The sequence below is a fragment of the Argiope bruennichi genome, chromosome 5, assembly GCF_947563725.1.
Source record: "Argiope bruennichi chromosome 5, qqArgBrue1.1, whole genome shotgun sequence".
Lineage (NCBI taxonomy): Eukaryota > Metazoa > Arthropoda > Arachnida > Araneae > Araneidae > Argiope > Argiope bruennichi.
Window position 1 is genome coordinate 53646230 of NC_079155.1, and position 16885 is coordinate 53663114.

Genomic DNA, 16885 nt, shown 5'->3' on the forward strand with positions numbered 1-16885 from the left:
AAGTAAAGACCTAGATGTTTTACATTGCGAACTTTTCACTGTATCTGTGCTATCACAGTAAAATTTTTTGAAAGGAGAACTCGACGCTAAATTGTTTCCCTCTAGCAAGCTGTTTTGATCAGGAAAAAAAGATTGTGACACATTTTTATTTCAAAGCCGTGACATTTGAACCTAGGAAAAAATGTAAACAGTTAATTAAAAGGTAAAAGAAATTACAGACACATAAAAGGGAAACTGAATTCAGAAAAAAATTTATTCTAGAAAGCTTGATTAATTTTTTCCGGATCAATGCCGACATTTGATATAACCTGAATAATTTGTTTCTATACGCATTTCTTCATTTAATTCAAGTTGGAATGAGTTTGATGAAGTTTAAATGATAATATCGTTTGGTTACAAATGAATAACGATAGAATAATTTTAATTACTTTATCTGTATGCAGTCAATTGATTAATAACTCTAAAAAGTGAGTAATTTTAATCATACAGTATTTATAATTTGACTTTTTTCGAGCTTCTTATATTTAATTAAAAAACAATAATTTTAATGAACAAATTAAAAGATTTAAAATAAGGGCTTACTCATTAATACCCGCTTAATAGCATTATTGAATTTGGCAGAAAAATTTCTTTTGAAATGTTTGCGAACTACGAATGGACACATTTATAAAGAAGGTAAATAATTTTACATTTTCAGATAAAGCTGCTTTCGGAAAAATATGATCGAAAACATTCTAATTTGGCATCCGTTTTCATGCATATTATTGCAAATTAGCTTGTATACCTGTTGTTGTTTGGGATGTAATTTTCCATTTTTTTATTAATGAAAGATTAATTGCTAGGATTAAGCGCCATAAAAATTCTTTAAAATCTTGTTTATTCTTCTCTATTTGAGAGCAGGATTTGAAGTATCTATAACATAGTAAATATTTATGGCAACGGCGTTGACTAATGAAACCAGTTGTTGAAAGTTATAATACTTAGAATTTATTATCTAATATTTAATACATTCTTACATATACAAGAATGCAAGAATGTATTAAACAGTAGAGCTCGTTCAAATCCCTACTAGTCATAAATAATCTACTAGTCATAAATAATCTTGCTAGTAGATAAATAATTTTGCTTGTAGATAAATAATCTACTAGTCATAAATAAATTGCTTTAGTTTTGCAAAAAATTGTTTGAAATAAAATATTATGTCTCGCAAATTTCTTTTTTATAATCTTCAGTTTTATTTTTTAATTAAACTTAGAAAGTATGGTGTACAAAACATTTTTAATATCTTGTAGATTCTTCAAAAAATGACAGATTGTTTCAAGCAATTTTTAAAAGACAAATAAAACTTGTCCTCCCCTCCCCCGAAAATTATCAATTTTTAGATGATGATATACACATTGTGAATCACAACTTGGATATGTACTTACAACCAAGGAAAATGAAAACGTTCATTTACAATAGTGAATTTCTATTTTCATCGATCATTAAAAGCAAAAACAAACCGTTTTGAAATTTTTTTTAAATAATAAAGAAATTCTAAATAAATTTCAATTTAAAGAAGTGTTTTTAAGTATCTATTTGGTAAGTCAACCAACTGACTCTCCGACCCGCCACGAAGGCACACGGATTTAAACCATAACGCTGAATGACCGGACCGCCGCAACAGCAACACTGGCGGGAACTGTGGTTGAGTCTTAAGGGCCATCACGGTACAACCCTCCCCGAAATACGTCCCATCATCGATAGGAGTCAGATCCCCCACTTATATGTGTACCCTCCAGGGTAGCGAGATTCAACAACCATACCGGAAGCATCTCATCCTCATTTCGTGGTGCCCCCTCCCCGAGGGTCATATCTGTTTGGTAAAATGCATTTTATTATTTTATTTAAATATCTCTCTTTCGCATTTTTTGACAATTTTAAATTCCGTTTACTACACAAATCTTGGGCGCAACTAAGTTGATGGTGTCATTCTGTACATTTGTCAAAAAATAAATAAATAAAGCTTCAATTTACATAAAAAACAATTAGTTAATTAACTGCCTTAAAAAGTTCACAAGAACCTTTCTTATGCTTCGCGGCATTTGTAAAGATAATTCCGAAGAATATTGATAGAGTAGTTTGGATTTTTATAGGGAATGTAAAAAAAAAAAAAAAAAAAAAAAATTGCTATTCAGTTTTGTTTACATAGACTAGAACATATGTCTGTCTATGTAAATAGACAGACATATATCTGACATATCAGACATAGACAGACAAATCTGAGATAATAATATCTCAAATTTGATTATCACAAAGTTAGATAGAGAGAGTTATAGTAGAAAAGCTCATACACATTGGCGGAATGCTTAAGAATTAAAAAAAAAAAAAATTGTTACACTTTAGATGTAAATATATAGTAACATCAAATATAAACAATAAAAGGTGGGAATTCTATGCACTAAAGAACTTCACGAGCACTCAAATAAAAAATAATCATTGAAATTGCATCGAAACATATAGAGATCTACTAATAGAAAAAAAGTACACTGCCGCATACAAAATAAAAATAAAAAAATGCTGAAAATAAGTAATAGAATAAGCCTCCAATTGTTTCGTGAAATGACAATATAATGAATTAGAAATAAATAATAAAAATTGCAGAAGTTTACTATCTCACTATTTTTATTCATGCGGAGCATTATTTGCCCATCGATAAATCAATCAATCTAAACACGAAAAGAAATCCTGTCTGTTGTTCATTTTTATTGTAGGTGTGAAAAAAAATTGTTTTTTTATTTATCTTGTAATGACGATCTCAATAGTCATAAATCAGCATGTATTTTATTTTGAGATTGTATCTATATGATTAAGTTAAAAATTTGTTTGTTTTGTCATCATGAGCAAGACAACCATAAGATAGCCATTATTCAAAAAATATATATCTAAAAAACAAAAAACTAACTGCAATTTAAAAATTTTTTTATTGAAGAGTAATTCATTACAAAACTTTAAATTCTCCGAAATCGTTCAAAATAAAGAACTAAATACTAAGTTATAAAAAAATCATATATAATAATTTTAAAAAAAATATTTTTCTTTAAGAACATTGACGTTAAGGGTGTCTTGTTTTGTTATTTTCAGAAATTGGTCATTGCTTATGAAAATTTTCATTCGTCATTCAAAACGACTTTAGAAAATTTAATATTAAATAAATAATATTTAATATTAATTTAAACTTTATAATGTGGTAAATCATATTTATGATTTTTATATTAGGCTGTTAGATTATTTTTATAATTCTTGAAAGGTTTTACATTTATTTCATATATTTTTAAACCATGTAATTTAACAATATAAACAAGGTGTCTTTGCATTCATGGGCCATATTTTAAGGGTAGATAAAATCGTATAAAGATGTATTTTTTTGGAGCAGTATGGCGTGGGAAATGAAAAATATTACTAGAGAGAATAAAAATGCCGAGGGAATGAAAAGAAAGCTTTTTTACTTGCATAATATTATATTAAGTGTACAAATGTGCCACCCTCAACATCAACACAAGCCTGGTAGCATCTAACAAACGATTGGCGTACTGTTTCGAAAATGCCAAGCGTTTCACGAACAATTGCAACAGCGACTGTATATGTTTGCCAAGTATACAAATAAATAAATGAATGAAATGTGATAAGTATAAATTTTAGGAATTTAATTGTAAGACAACTTCTTTATTGAGAAGACTTTTATTATTTTTATTCACACCAAACTGTAACTGTTTTTGTATATCTCTTTGAATATCAGGAATAAGAAGGAGGAAATGTATTTGGTATGGTAATTTAAAGATACGTTGTGAAATCTCTTTTAAAAAAATCTTTATCACTCATTTTATTAAAACACGAAGTATCTTAATTGATTATTTTTAAAATAGTAGACTTCATTATCAGCAATTATCCATGCATTTTCAAAAGAAAGCTATGAACTGAATCTTATTAATACTAAATAATTTTATGATACCAATCAGATTTTACAGCAATTTTTGTATTAAATGTTACCAATATAGTCATGAAAAAAAATATAATTTTAGAAAATAGTTTAATTTATTTTAAAGGCAAAATAAATGGAAAGAAACGCTGACAATTTTGCTTTTCCAAGATAAAAATTAAACATACAGTCAAAAGAATTAAAGCACGTGAAGATTCTAGAATTTTCTGATCACATTTTGTATAATGTTGCCAATAAATGTTTCTTTTTATTTATTTTACTAATTTTCTTTAAACTATTAAATTTTCGTTCATAGGCATTTAATCACTTACGAAATAAGAAAGTAAAAGTTGAAGATTTATTATTTATTTCCTTTTTTAAATGTAACAGCACAAAGGATAACTATAAAAAACCGTTACCAATCAACAATATAATAAAGCTAAATTTCTCTCTCAGAATGTTTCACGAAGCATTCTCAGTAACTAGGTTATGTTCCAAATCACTTGGAATCACCGCGCAAACATTCTTACTCCTGGCGAGCCGGAATTCTCGCTAAGTAGCCAAATGTAGCCCGTTTCTCAGCCAAATGGTCCTTACCATCTCCGTTTGGGAAGCGTGGGTGAGAGATGAGTCGTAGGTAGGCAGGCGTGACTGCGACTATAAAGAAGACTGACCTTGGCCTCCAAAGACTATTTGTTGCACGAATTTGGAGGAGAACGCTTCTTTTGGAATTCCCGCGCTTTTTCGAATCCCCTTCTATATTCAGCAACTGGATTGTGTGTTGCAGGTAAGCTTTATAGAATTATCAAGATAGATTTTTTTCAGCTGTGATTCTGGAAAATATCTTTTACCTGCCTTATTCGATTTTTTTTGTTTTATTTAAAGATTTTGAAATATTTTGTTATTAATATACATATTCTGTTTAAAACAGATAATTTTTTTTCTAATTTTAGTTTTAAATGATATGTTATACCTTCTATGAAAATCGGAAATCATAATTCTTTTATTTCCACTTTTTTTTTTATAAGATGTCCATGTTTAACATATCCAGTGCTTAATTTTTCAATGGAATATCCTTTTTGTATATGTACTGCCTTAACCTTCCATTTTTTTCTCTACCGAGAGGGTTTTCATTTATAATTGATTTAATTTTTCTAACTGTTTGATATTGCATCTTCTTGTTGTTGTATAGTGTGCAGTTGCTAGTAGAGAAAAAATCAATTTGATTATAAAAAAGTTTGAATATTTTTGAAAATGAATCAATTTCTTACTTTCAAAATAAGAAAATTACTTGGGGGGAAAAAAGAAAACTAACTGACAAGAGCTATTCATTTGTTTTTGATATTCGAAATTAGAATTTTAGTAAATTTATGCATGAATAAAAGTCTGCCCTTCTGAAAGAATGATAATTCTCCATTAATGTTATATATTTTCATGCTCCGCTATTTAGTTTGAATTTTGGTGCTGTCATCTCTGTGTAGTATCTGAAACTAATAAATGAAGCAAAATGTTCAATATTAAAAGAGCTTACTAGTTTTAATTTAAAAACATACTTGTAAATTTTAAATTGGTAATGTAGATGAAATTAATCTAAATAATTAAGGATTAATCTATTGTAAACAATTAAGATATAAAATTATTTGTTTTAAATGATAATATTAATACAAATTATTAAAGCAGCTATACTAATAAAGAAATAAAAACAAAAAAGCTTTTCTACAATAGAAAAATGTCTGAAACCATACTTTTGATGAGTCATTAGAAATATCTGAGCGCGAACAAAGTGAAATAAAATAAAATAACATATTTCAATGAAAAGTGTTGCATTTTGATATTTACTGGCCATTTTTAAAAATACACCATATATTTCCATATTGCAATTATATTCCCGAGTAAATCATAAATTAAATATAAAAATTATTATTTAGGAAATCCCCATTTTCCTCATTTCACCAAGAAAGTTAAAATAAACAGTGACATGATAAAATTATAAAATAAAGAGGTACCATTGGTCAATCAAAAACATTTAAATGTGATGTTCAGGTCTTATTGTGCCTGCGCTTAACAAAAATTTTAAATAAATAAATAATAAAATAACTAAACTCATGTTCTTCTTTTATGGTTTTGGAAAACGTGAAAATCAGATGTAGCTTTTCATTTTGATAATCGAAGAGAATATAGTAGACATGGGAGTTAATCTTTCTCACAGTCTTTTTTCTCTAAATTAACTTATTAGGTCAATTGTTGAACATTTTCTTTCTAGCTTGGATAATCCGGAGGCGATTCACTAAAAAACGAACTTAGTATAACTTTGCCTTATTTTTGTATTACATGTCATGTCAAATTTTTGAAAAAAAGAACCAGGAAAATAAATATTATGCATGGTATGACAGACCGCAACTAACTGAAGAAATGAACATGATCAAGTAATAAATCATACGGATCAACCCATTGTATTTAAAATCTTTACCTACAAACAGATTCCATTCATATTTTAAACCGTGAAATTAATCTTAAATATTTTGAATAAATTTTAACTGCTAGTGCTTATTTCAGTGTTCTAGTTGGTAGATGCAGGAAATAACTTACTGTCAAGTCACCATTTAGCCCCAGGCGCCACAGAGTCACTGTGTCACTCGGCGTTTGTCTGCAGTAATTTCCATTCCTAACTGCTATGTTTACTGAAGCACTAAAAGATGATGATCCCCCATGTCACTCGAATTCTTCGCTGAAGATGTTCTTATCAATAACTTTAATCCAGCTTTATTGCTGGAGGCACAGCAGATAATTACACTTCTCGGGCAACGAAGCATACTCATGACATTGTAGCCTATTTGGTGGAAACATTGCGATATGCCCAAATCATGAGAAATCTGAAGGTCAGGCTTCGCTAAATATCCATTCTTTATTTTATTACATTGCCTTATTTTTGCTCTGAATGTCTTTATGGGGTAAGAGAAACAATCAAGTTCACGACTGAGCCGTGTGGTTCCTGTAGTTAGTTATTCGCTTCAGCAACTTCGTGCCGTTTTTGGATCTCTTAAAATTTCTGTATCCATTAAAAAAATGTCATGGGAAAAAGAAACACCAGGTTAATTGCTACATCTTTAAACATTACATGAAATAAGTGATGTGATTTAAAGTTTGGAACACACGCATTAAGAAAATCTCACGATTTCGACAAGCTTTACCTATAAATATTTTTGTTCATCATTTCTTTCTTATCAACTGCGGGAATAATCAACATCAAAATCACAGTTACAAAACAGTTAAAAACATCAAATCACAGTTCAATCAGCAGTTACACACTTCAAATGCTTGATTGACAATTTATAGTTTTGCAATTAAAACACTACTACAGTGAGTGCATTTTGAAGTACAATAACGTTTTAAAAAAAGTAGCAGGCAACATTAAAATGATGAATTATTTCAAAGTTAATTAATGGATTATAAATATTTAGTTTTACAATAAATGAAATTAATGCATAATACATTTTAGATATATTTTAAAATAATAAACTGGGAAGACCACTTGGTACCTGATTGTATAACACCATCCATATAACATTTTATATGCTATATGGAGTGAAAACTGATTTTTAATCGTTCTAATCAATATAAGCTTTCGAAGCTCTATTATAATTTATTATAATTTTATGGATGAAGACCTCCAATTTTTATAACTTATAAATAATAGAATAGATATAACTATGTTCCAATCTGACAACTGTGTACTGTGTCTAATGATATATGATATGACACGTTGATACATGATATTATTAATAAATATCTTTATAGATACTTTGAATAAGTATCAACCACATCCAAATTAATTTATTTTTACCACCTCATGGCTTTAGAACATCGTTTGGTAGTTGAGACTCGAATAAAATTTTTCCAATTTAGTTTTAAAGTGATGGAACATGGTGATAATAGTATTTGTTTACAATGAGGGTGTTATACTTAAACATCCTATTTTGTATTGTTAGAACTCTGATTGATGAATTAAATGTTCGATGTAATAATGTACATTTTTCATTTAAAGCGTCCATTTACTTTCTTAGACTATCATGAAAGAAATAATCTGTTTAATAAAAAGACAGAATATATAGAAATTCTAAACATACGATAATTGATCAAAAGTAATTGTCGTTATGCTACCATTCGAAAAATTCAATATTTTGATGAAATTTTCCTGTTTTCTATTTAAAGAAAAGGAAATTTACTATAATTTCTTTGTTGATGCTTTCTTCTAATGATAGGAGAGTCAATTCTCAAGGCATAACTGTCACAAGATAGCAGTGAAAAATTACAAGGGAATTATTGCTCATTGAACTCTAGAATACATAGCACATACACTTGTATCAGTATACATAGCATTTTGTCGATGTATTAACATGGTTTTGAAGATGCACAACATACAAATTTTTAAAAAAAGGAAAGATTTATTATTCTTCTGCCTTCAGTTTGTATAACGTAAAAGTGCAAAATGACTGCCGTGTGAAAGTAGATTTTTCAAAATTTACTTAACCATTTTAAGTTTTTGCAGGCGTGAACTTAAAAAAATTACGAAGGGAATTTTTAAGCATAGTGCTTTACTTTGTACTTTCTCTGGCGCAAAAATTTTTGCATCATAGTTTTGCCCATATGTATTGGCTAACATAGAAAATAAAAAAAAAAAATAATTTAACATAATTTAAGGCTAATTGAATTTATTCTAAATTCATAGCATGACAATGCAATTTAGATTGAGATAGTAAAATATTGGACAAAATTCTAATAATTCTGTCGAACTTCAGTGATTCTGATATAAAAAGAATAATAATCTTAAATAAAATTTGTAGATCATAAGTATTGATAAAAACTCGTTATAAAAATAAAAATAAAAACAAAATAACCCGGAATATTTTAGCTTAGAAACTGGAATTATACTGCTGAAGGAAATATAAATAAATAAATAATAACCATTTCAAAGGTTAACAGAGATATTCGTGATATGAATAAAAAAATGGAAATGTTCAATGAATTTCAAATTTAAATTGTCAAAGAGCACTTTAAACACATGACCATGGATTGAATTCAATACTGATTCTTACACCTCCATTTGCTCCTTTTCTACAATATTATTAAAAACCTTGCTCTTCTAAAGTTTAACTATATTTTTTAGTGACGTGCCTCTAAATCTAAAAAACAACCACAACAACAACAGTGAGATGTAAATGTGAAATTTTTCATCATTAAATATTCTAATATTCATATAATTCAGCCAGTTTGTAAATAATAAAATGAACAAATATAATAACTAAAAATCGGCATTCATTAGCATTCAATAAAATATTTGTATTGTTTAAAACTTAAATTTGATGGGTATTCTTTATTATTTGGATTTTTATAATTCACACGCACGCACGCACACACACATACACACAATATTTATCATGTATGTATTTATTACTTTTACAATTGGTGGCATTATTTTTGAGATTATTATTATTATCAAAGTATTTTATTTTTCAGTATTTAAAACTTCATTAGCATTTGTTTTGAAAATCGAATTCTTATTTTATTATAAATAAAAATAGTTTAAAGATATTTTATACTTTATAAGCGACATAAAAATAAGGACTTTAGAACAATTATTAAATAACAAAATAAATAATTTATATATCTCTGTGATTATCGCAGTTTTAAATTACTTTTATTTTATTTTTTTTATTTTATTGTCAACTACTTTATTTTCGAAAGATTAAAATTAAACGATTCGCATACAAAAGAAAAAAATACAATAAATCTATTCAAAACTCGATTAGCTAAATGGACTCAGAGCTATTGGATTAAGCCCTCATTCTTTTCCCTAATATCCAAAATTAGATTTTTTTATTGATTTTATTTAATATACGTAAAAACACTTTTCCAAATAACAAATAAGACAAACTAAAAGACAAAACGTTTACTTGGGGGTCATCTTCAAAAAGACTGGTTTCAGTATTTCGTGTGTAAAAATAAAATCACTTTTCAACAAAACGGCGGAAAAATTTTAACAATTTTTTTAACACAATCTAAATATCCTAATACAGCGTTTCCTAGAAAAATTTTTATTTGTGAAAAAAAATCCTAAAAATGTTGTCTTGAAATTTAAGCGACAGTTGATGATTATAACGTGAACAACTCCGAATGCACAATTACAGTAATCTGGGTCTGGAAAACTGGCAATTAAATTATTCTGAAAATAATGAACAAAAAATAATCTTGTGGCCATTAAAGTTGAGTGGCCCCTAGAAGTTACCTACTTCCCCTATTTGATAATCCGGCATTAGAAGCAATTGTTCGTTCTTGACACTGATTCCATGGATTGCAAAACTACGAGAGTCAAAAATAAATGAAATAAATAGTTGACTTTTGTTTTTTAAGCTTTCTGTTCACCTGCCGTTACATAATCATTGGTGGTTCTAAGAGAACAATGACCTGAAGATTACCAATGACCCTAATTGAAAGTCAACAGAAGGGCTGAACCACTCATTGATTACGCATTACCTGTTAACCTTTGCTCACCTGCGTCATTGGGTGACATTCGTGCCTTTGAACTTCAACATCTTCCGCATAGTTAATTAAGAGCTAGAAAAGGCATGTCTAAGAAAGACTGTTGTTTTAACCTTTAAGTTGCTATAAGAATTTCTGCTAATTATTACTGAGATTACAATTCAGCTGAATAATGATGGATTCATTAATTCTTGTGATGATGCAGCTCTAATTAAGTGAAAGAAAAGATTATTTTATTTTTTTCTACATACATTATGCCAGAAACAGTAATCGAATCACTTTTTAAACATAATTATTATGAAAAATTCGTTTTTAAAAGCCATGATAGATTTTGATTATCATTGTATCTTTTTATAATTAATTTATATGCAACTTTGTAAGCAATAATTAATTTATTAAATATTATTCCATTGCAAATGATGTTTTGAAAAGAGAATCGTTGAAGAAAATCGAAGTGGGAAAAGAATTTAGTTAAAGTCAGAATGAATGATTTGTCGATATATTAATTATTTTAAAGATTTTTTTAAGATGTAAATTTCCCCTTTTTCAGTCAAATGTAACATTAATTCTTTAATTTATTAATTTCTAAGATAAAAACATTTATAATTTTGCCTGGAAATAAGCAAACGGTTTTACAAACGATTTTTTTTTATATAATTTCAAACACAAAGATTAGTTTTTATTTTTGTGGCATTTTATTATTGTTAAGTGAAAACTTATTCTTTTTAATGCTTGATTTTTAAAATAATCTTGGAATATACAAAGAGAACTTCATTTATTTGAATACTTTTTAGAATCAACCTATTCTTTTATTAAAGCAAGTGTTTTTTTCCTTTGATTTATGAAAAAGTAACTGTTATTTAACATATACGAAATCTTATCTTTCAATAAAAATGATTAAAAACACAAAAGGGACTGGTTCATGTAAAAGTTGAATTACTGCATATAGGTTAGATATAATGTATTATTTAATTTTAAACATGTTTTTAATATTAACATGAATATAATATTGAAATTATGAATAAGTAATTAAATCATTATCTGTATTTAGTATTAATTATTATCAAAAATATTGCTAATAGAAATAAAATAAGCAAAAGTAAATAATAAATATAATGCAGTTTAGATTTGAAGCTTTCCTCACGATCAACTTTTTCTAAATTCCATTTAATCTTTACTCAGCATAAATTTCGAATAAATATATGCAATGTCGCGATGAAACACTGGGCATACAGATCTTTGTGACACAGTGATTGTCATTACTTGCTTTTTCACAGGTGGTTACGGGTCACGAATATTCGAATTTGTGTATCTCCAGGAAACCAGAGTTCATCTCTTACTCAGCGTGAAAGATTCTTAATGATGTAATTATGGAAATAGGACTCATTAAAATTCATTCAAAATCTAAATTAGTGCCTACTTGCTGGGAAACTAATTCGAAAACTAATTAAGACGTTAAATCACCATCGTAATTTATCCTATTTTAAGAAAAAAAATAGGCTAAATGAAATAAGAATTGTTTATTGAGACAGGACGAAGCATAGAGCATTTTGCCTCTCAAAAAATGCGGATGCAAAAGTTAGTTATCCTAAAAAGAGTAATAAACCTTGAATATTTAAGAAAAAATTCTGCAGAAAATTTAATTAAAGAATTTTAGAATAAAAGTTTATATTAATAAAAAAAAAGCATGTATAACTTTTGTATCCTTTTATTTCGTGCGTTAAAAATAAGCTAAATTGAAAATGGCACCGAAATTTTTCTTTGAAATAAAGAATTCCCTTTTTAAATAATTTTTTAAAAATTAAAATTTAGATTCTTTATAGCATTCATTTGGAGGTTATATTTAAGTTGTTTCTGTAAATTTTAATGAAAGGAATTGTTAAAAAATGAACAGAATCGTGTTAGTTTGTAACAGCTTTTAAAATATTTCATTGATATTTTGAATCTCGTTTATGTGAACAAGTTGCTTGGCTTTTTTAAAAAATTAACAATTTTCTTATAAAGAAGATTTTTAAATATTTAAAAGCAAAAAATAAATAAATAAATAAAATTCAAAAAATTTATGTTGATAGTGGAAAAGTGAAACATTTTTTTTATTACTGGGTAATTAAAATTTGTCAATCGAAAAATTGCCAAAAAATTTGTGTCTATAGATTTATTTAAAGCATATCACTTGCAATTTTGAAAAAATAAAAAAATAAAGCAGTTGTGTTCTCTTCCTTTTTTTATTCAGCCACCAATAGTTTTTTTTATTTGCAAATAAATGATTTTTATTCTGGTAATGATGCATTCACTAGTATAGTGACTTTATTGAAAGGATTGTTTCATTTCGTTTCTTTAAATATGAAATATGTTGTGAATGCCTAAAATTAATATTTGTATTTTTTCTTTCAGAAAAATGGGACAGGTTCAATTCTTCGCTTTTGTCCTTCTCACCACATTTTTACTTGCTCATGCCACTGAAAAATCTCCCTCAACCAACGAAACTTCCACTAAGGAAGTAGCCATCAACAGGAAAGAACGTCTGAATCCTTTGTCTAGTCTGAGCGGTGGACTTCTGAATCTCTTAGGTGGTGGAGGTGGTGGCGGACAAGGATCTGGATCTTCATCTGGAGGCACAAGTCCTGGGCTGAGTATCCAAAATGGCCTCAAGGGTATACAAAGCATCCAGAAGTTCGTATCGAAATTTCAAAACATCATGGGACATCCCTTCTCTTTCCGTGGTGTCTCTGACACCATGGCCACCATGACTGGTCTTCTCGCTGCTGTTGGAGGAGGATATTTGACCTATGTGAGTATGGTGGCACTTTTTGGAAGCCTCATGGATCCCCAAAACACAGCCTACCAGCATGCTTATCCCTCACCACCATACCAATATGCTCCACCACAACATATCAACGTCAATGGACTTCAGGCTTCGGCATCTGCTTCCCAAGGTTACAACAGGAGGCAATCTACAGATAGCAGTGGACTGTATTTTGGTTCTCACGACATTGGCAAAATGTTCCGTTCAGTGACCAACTTTAACTATCCTGAGGCTTCTTTCAAGCTGTTGAGGATCAAGGACGAGGCCTGCAAACAAAGGGCTGTCTGTGAATTTGAAAAATTTCTTGCCAAGAAAGGCGTGGCGTCTGTCATTCTGAAGGGCGTAAGGTGAGTTACGTTGTAAAAATCCCTATAAATATCACGTCATTAACTTTTACAGCAATAAATGATCGAATGCAATTGAGTAAATTAAGTTTACTATAAATAATTAAATTAAGATTTCAAAAACACGTATTTAATACTGTAATAACATATTAGAATAATTTTTTAATCAAAAATATGAATATCAGAAGAAAATTTATGTATAATGTTATATAAATATATAATTGTAATCATTTTTTTTATCACCATACTCAAGATGTGCCTAAATTGTTCGTTTTTCATAGTATAGACAATTGTCCGCATTTTTTAAATTTTGTATTAAAGAATAAGTTTTTTTTATCTAAATTCATTGGAAGTGATTATAAAACTGACTAATTAATAATAATAAAGTTTTAAAAACGAATATTTGGATACTAATGAGTAGAAAATGTTTTTTTTCTGACCACAGCGAATTTAACTTGCACCAGTTTTGTATATTCGGTGAATCTTCGATGCAATTAGTTCTTGAACTGGCAACCCACTGGTTGATAAGCACAGCCTGTCATCAGCCCAATGAGAGCTTGATGCCAACGAATGTGAAATCCACTAAAATAATAATTATTGAAATAAAAAATAAAAAAAACAATGCATTTGTTTGTTACAGAGGTAAAAATGTCCTCTTTAGACTGAGATTGATATTTATGAAATATACGAATAATATTTTAATGCTAATTTAATATATCAAGTTCATCGAAGGAAAAAATTTAACATCATTTTAATTCATAATAATGTATATTAATTTAAATACTAAATAATAAACAGAATTATTTAAACACCGTTTTAATTGTGCGCCAGGTGGTAGAAAGCAATTTTAACACTTGGGCTGCTACGACTCATGTTTGACATTCAGATCATATATCTACTTAGTTGGCGCCTTTTTTTGCTATCTCTAAACTGGAGTACAAAAGGGATTATTTGATAATATAGTAGGTATGAACTACAAGTAAGTTCTGAGATAGTCAATGTGATGAGTCTCAATATTGAGTTCAAAACAAAAATCTTAAAAATGAACGGAGCTGAGAGAAATACTTTAACAAATTTCGATTGAATCGCAATCATTATATGATTTAATTTTTTTATGAATGTTTAAATATTTCATTTCGTACGATATTAATTGGGACTTCTCTAATCCTCAATGAATTATCAAAATTCTTATAGAATATTATTATCTTTAGCACTTCAAGCCTTTAGGATTTTTATTTTAGCTTCAAGGTTTTTAATAAAAAATATTTTCTTCTTGTTATCGCATTAATAAAAACGTGTTTTTAAAATGCTTTTATTTTTTTATGAATTTTTAATTTTTGATCTTTAATATGGTTCATGATTTATTATCAAAAGTCTTATAGAATCTTAAAATCAATTTTCTTTTCATCAATTGTACTAACAAAGATTCTTTAACTTTTGGCATCGCATCGAAATGAAATGTTTCATTTCGTTGTTCTTAACAGACAAATATATATTTTATGTGCTAATATTTTTTATAATTTTTTTTCTTTCTTTTTTTGTTTTCAGCAAGAAGATAACGGGTATGGAAAAATACCTAGATGCTGCATATCGAGGCCTAGCAAATGAAGACTGCAGCTACGCTTTCTCAGCTTGCCCTTACAGCTTCGGTCAAATGGTGCTAAAATCCGTCGGCCTCAGTTAGGAAAGATGGATTGTCTCACGTTTTTTTTATAATTAAGGAATCAAGAACTGTGATTACTATCTTAGAATAAGCCCATATGGCTACACATAATTCTACTATCATTATGAACTCATGGCTGAAATAGGTTATTGGTTCAAGTTCAAACATTTTTATACATCATTGAAAATCCAGTTTTATTTAGAATTAAATAGAATCATGGATTTTCAGTTGTTTTAATGCTGAATGCTTTTATAAGAATGACTTACTAAGGGACTACTCATTTAATACATAGCGAATTCTTTTTAATGAATCTCTTCTCCAATTCTCTTTTTAGTACTTTACGAATTCTCTCTTCTTTCATAACTTTCCTATTAAAATCTAAATCAATTGTGAGTAACACAAACTAAAAAAAGCTTTATTTCCAGCTTTCATGAACAAATCATTATCTTTTTTTCTAGATTTCTCTCATTTGATATTTTTTCATGCTTTTATTTAATTTGCGCACATATTGGATCATGATGAATATACTAAGATTTTTTTTTCTGCGTCTTGATTTTTTTCTGTGTGTATTTGTATTTAATTCAATTTTTTAATCCTATAAAGGATAAGGGCTAGCTGGTTTAGTCATGTTTTTATTGTATTTTTATTGAAATATTGTTATTTTTTTGAAGATTTATATCAATTTTATTTTAATATATGCGTATTTTCTATATAGAATGTTTATTTATTCTAAAAAAATGAATTTGAATGAAGGGTTCAAAGACTGTTTAATAAAGATATTTTTATACATGTTATTATTTTTAAACAGTACCAGGTTGTTGTGAATTTGTGATTCTCTATGCTATTTAAAGACTATTCCTTACTTTATAAAGGAATAGCTGGAAAATATGGAAAACACTAATAATTTTTAAAAGTTGGATAATAACAAGAATTTTATTTAACAACAACAACAATTAATGTATTTCCTGAAATTGACTTTCTCTTTTTTTGATGTAGTGTACTAAAACACAACTTTTAGCATATGCACTTTTGTATATTCTAAAGTAATGAAGAGATCTTTGACTCATACAATTATTGTGAGCAATTTTAGTATACTGCATCAAAGAGTTTGAAATGTAATCTCTATGAGATTTCCACCGATTGTTACAAGTTTAATCATTTAGAAAATATTTATTTATTTTAAGATAGAAATCTGTGTGTATATCAGAACTTTATAAATATATATAAGTAAGAACATTACTTCTAATTTTTTTGAAACTAAAGATGTATTTTTTTCTTTATAATGTTATATGTTGGGTATTTTTCCGTTGCTCAGAAACTGCCAATAGCAGCTATATTTATTTATTAAAAACTAGCGATTATGTTTTGTCTTGTATGTTTTGAAGTATATAATAAAGTTTTTTTTTAAAAAAATGATCATGTTTTATTTTTATATATTCATATATCACTAAAACCTTAACTAAGTTTTTTTACTGCTTGTTTGAATTACTGAATACGAGGGCTGCACTTTTGTTTCATTTTTATGATTTTATTTTTTCATAAAAACATAACATACGGCAAGATACAAAAATGAC

At 27.9% G+C, this 16885-nt stretch overlaps 1 protein-coding gene across 1 annotated transcript; it reads left to right on the forward strand.

The window, feature by feature from the left end:
• Positions 1-4648: 4648 nt before the first annotated feature.
• Positions 4649-16660, forward strand: LOC129969254 (uncharacterized). The gene is made up of 3 exons (XM_056083719.1): positions 4649-4745; positions 12893-13651; positions 15197-16660. Exons 2-3 carry the CDS (start codon positions 12897-12899, stop codon positions 15330-15332), a joined length of 891 nt encoding a protein of 296 aa, XP_055939694.1. The 5' UTR covers positions 4649-4745; positions 12893-12896; the 3' UTR covers positions 15333-16660.
• Positions 16661-16885: the final 225 nt, after the last annotated feature.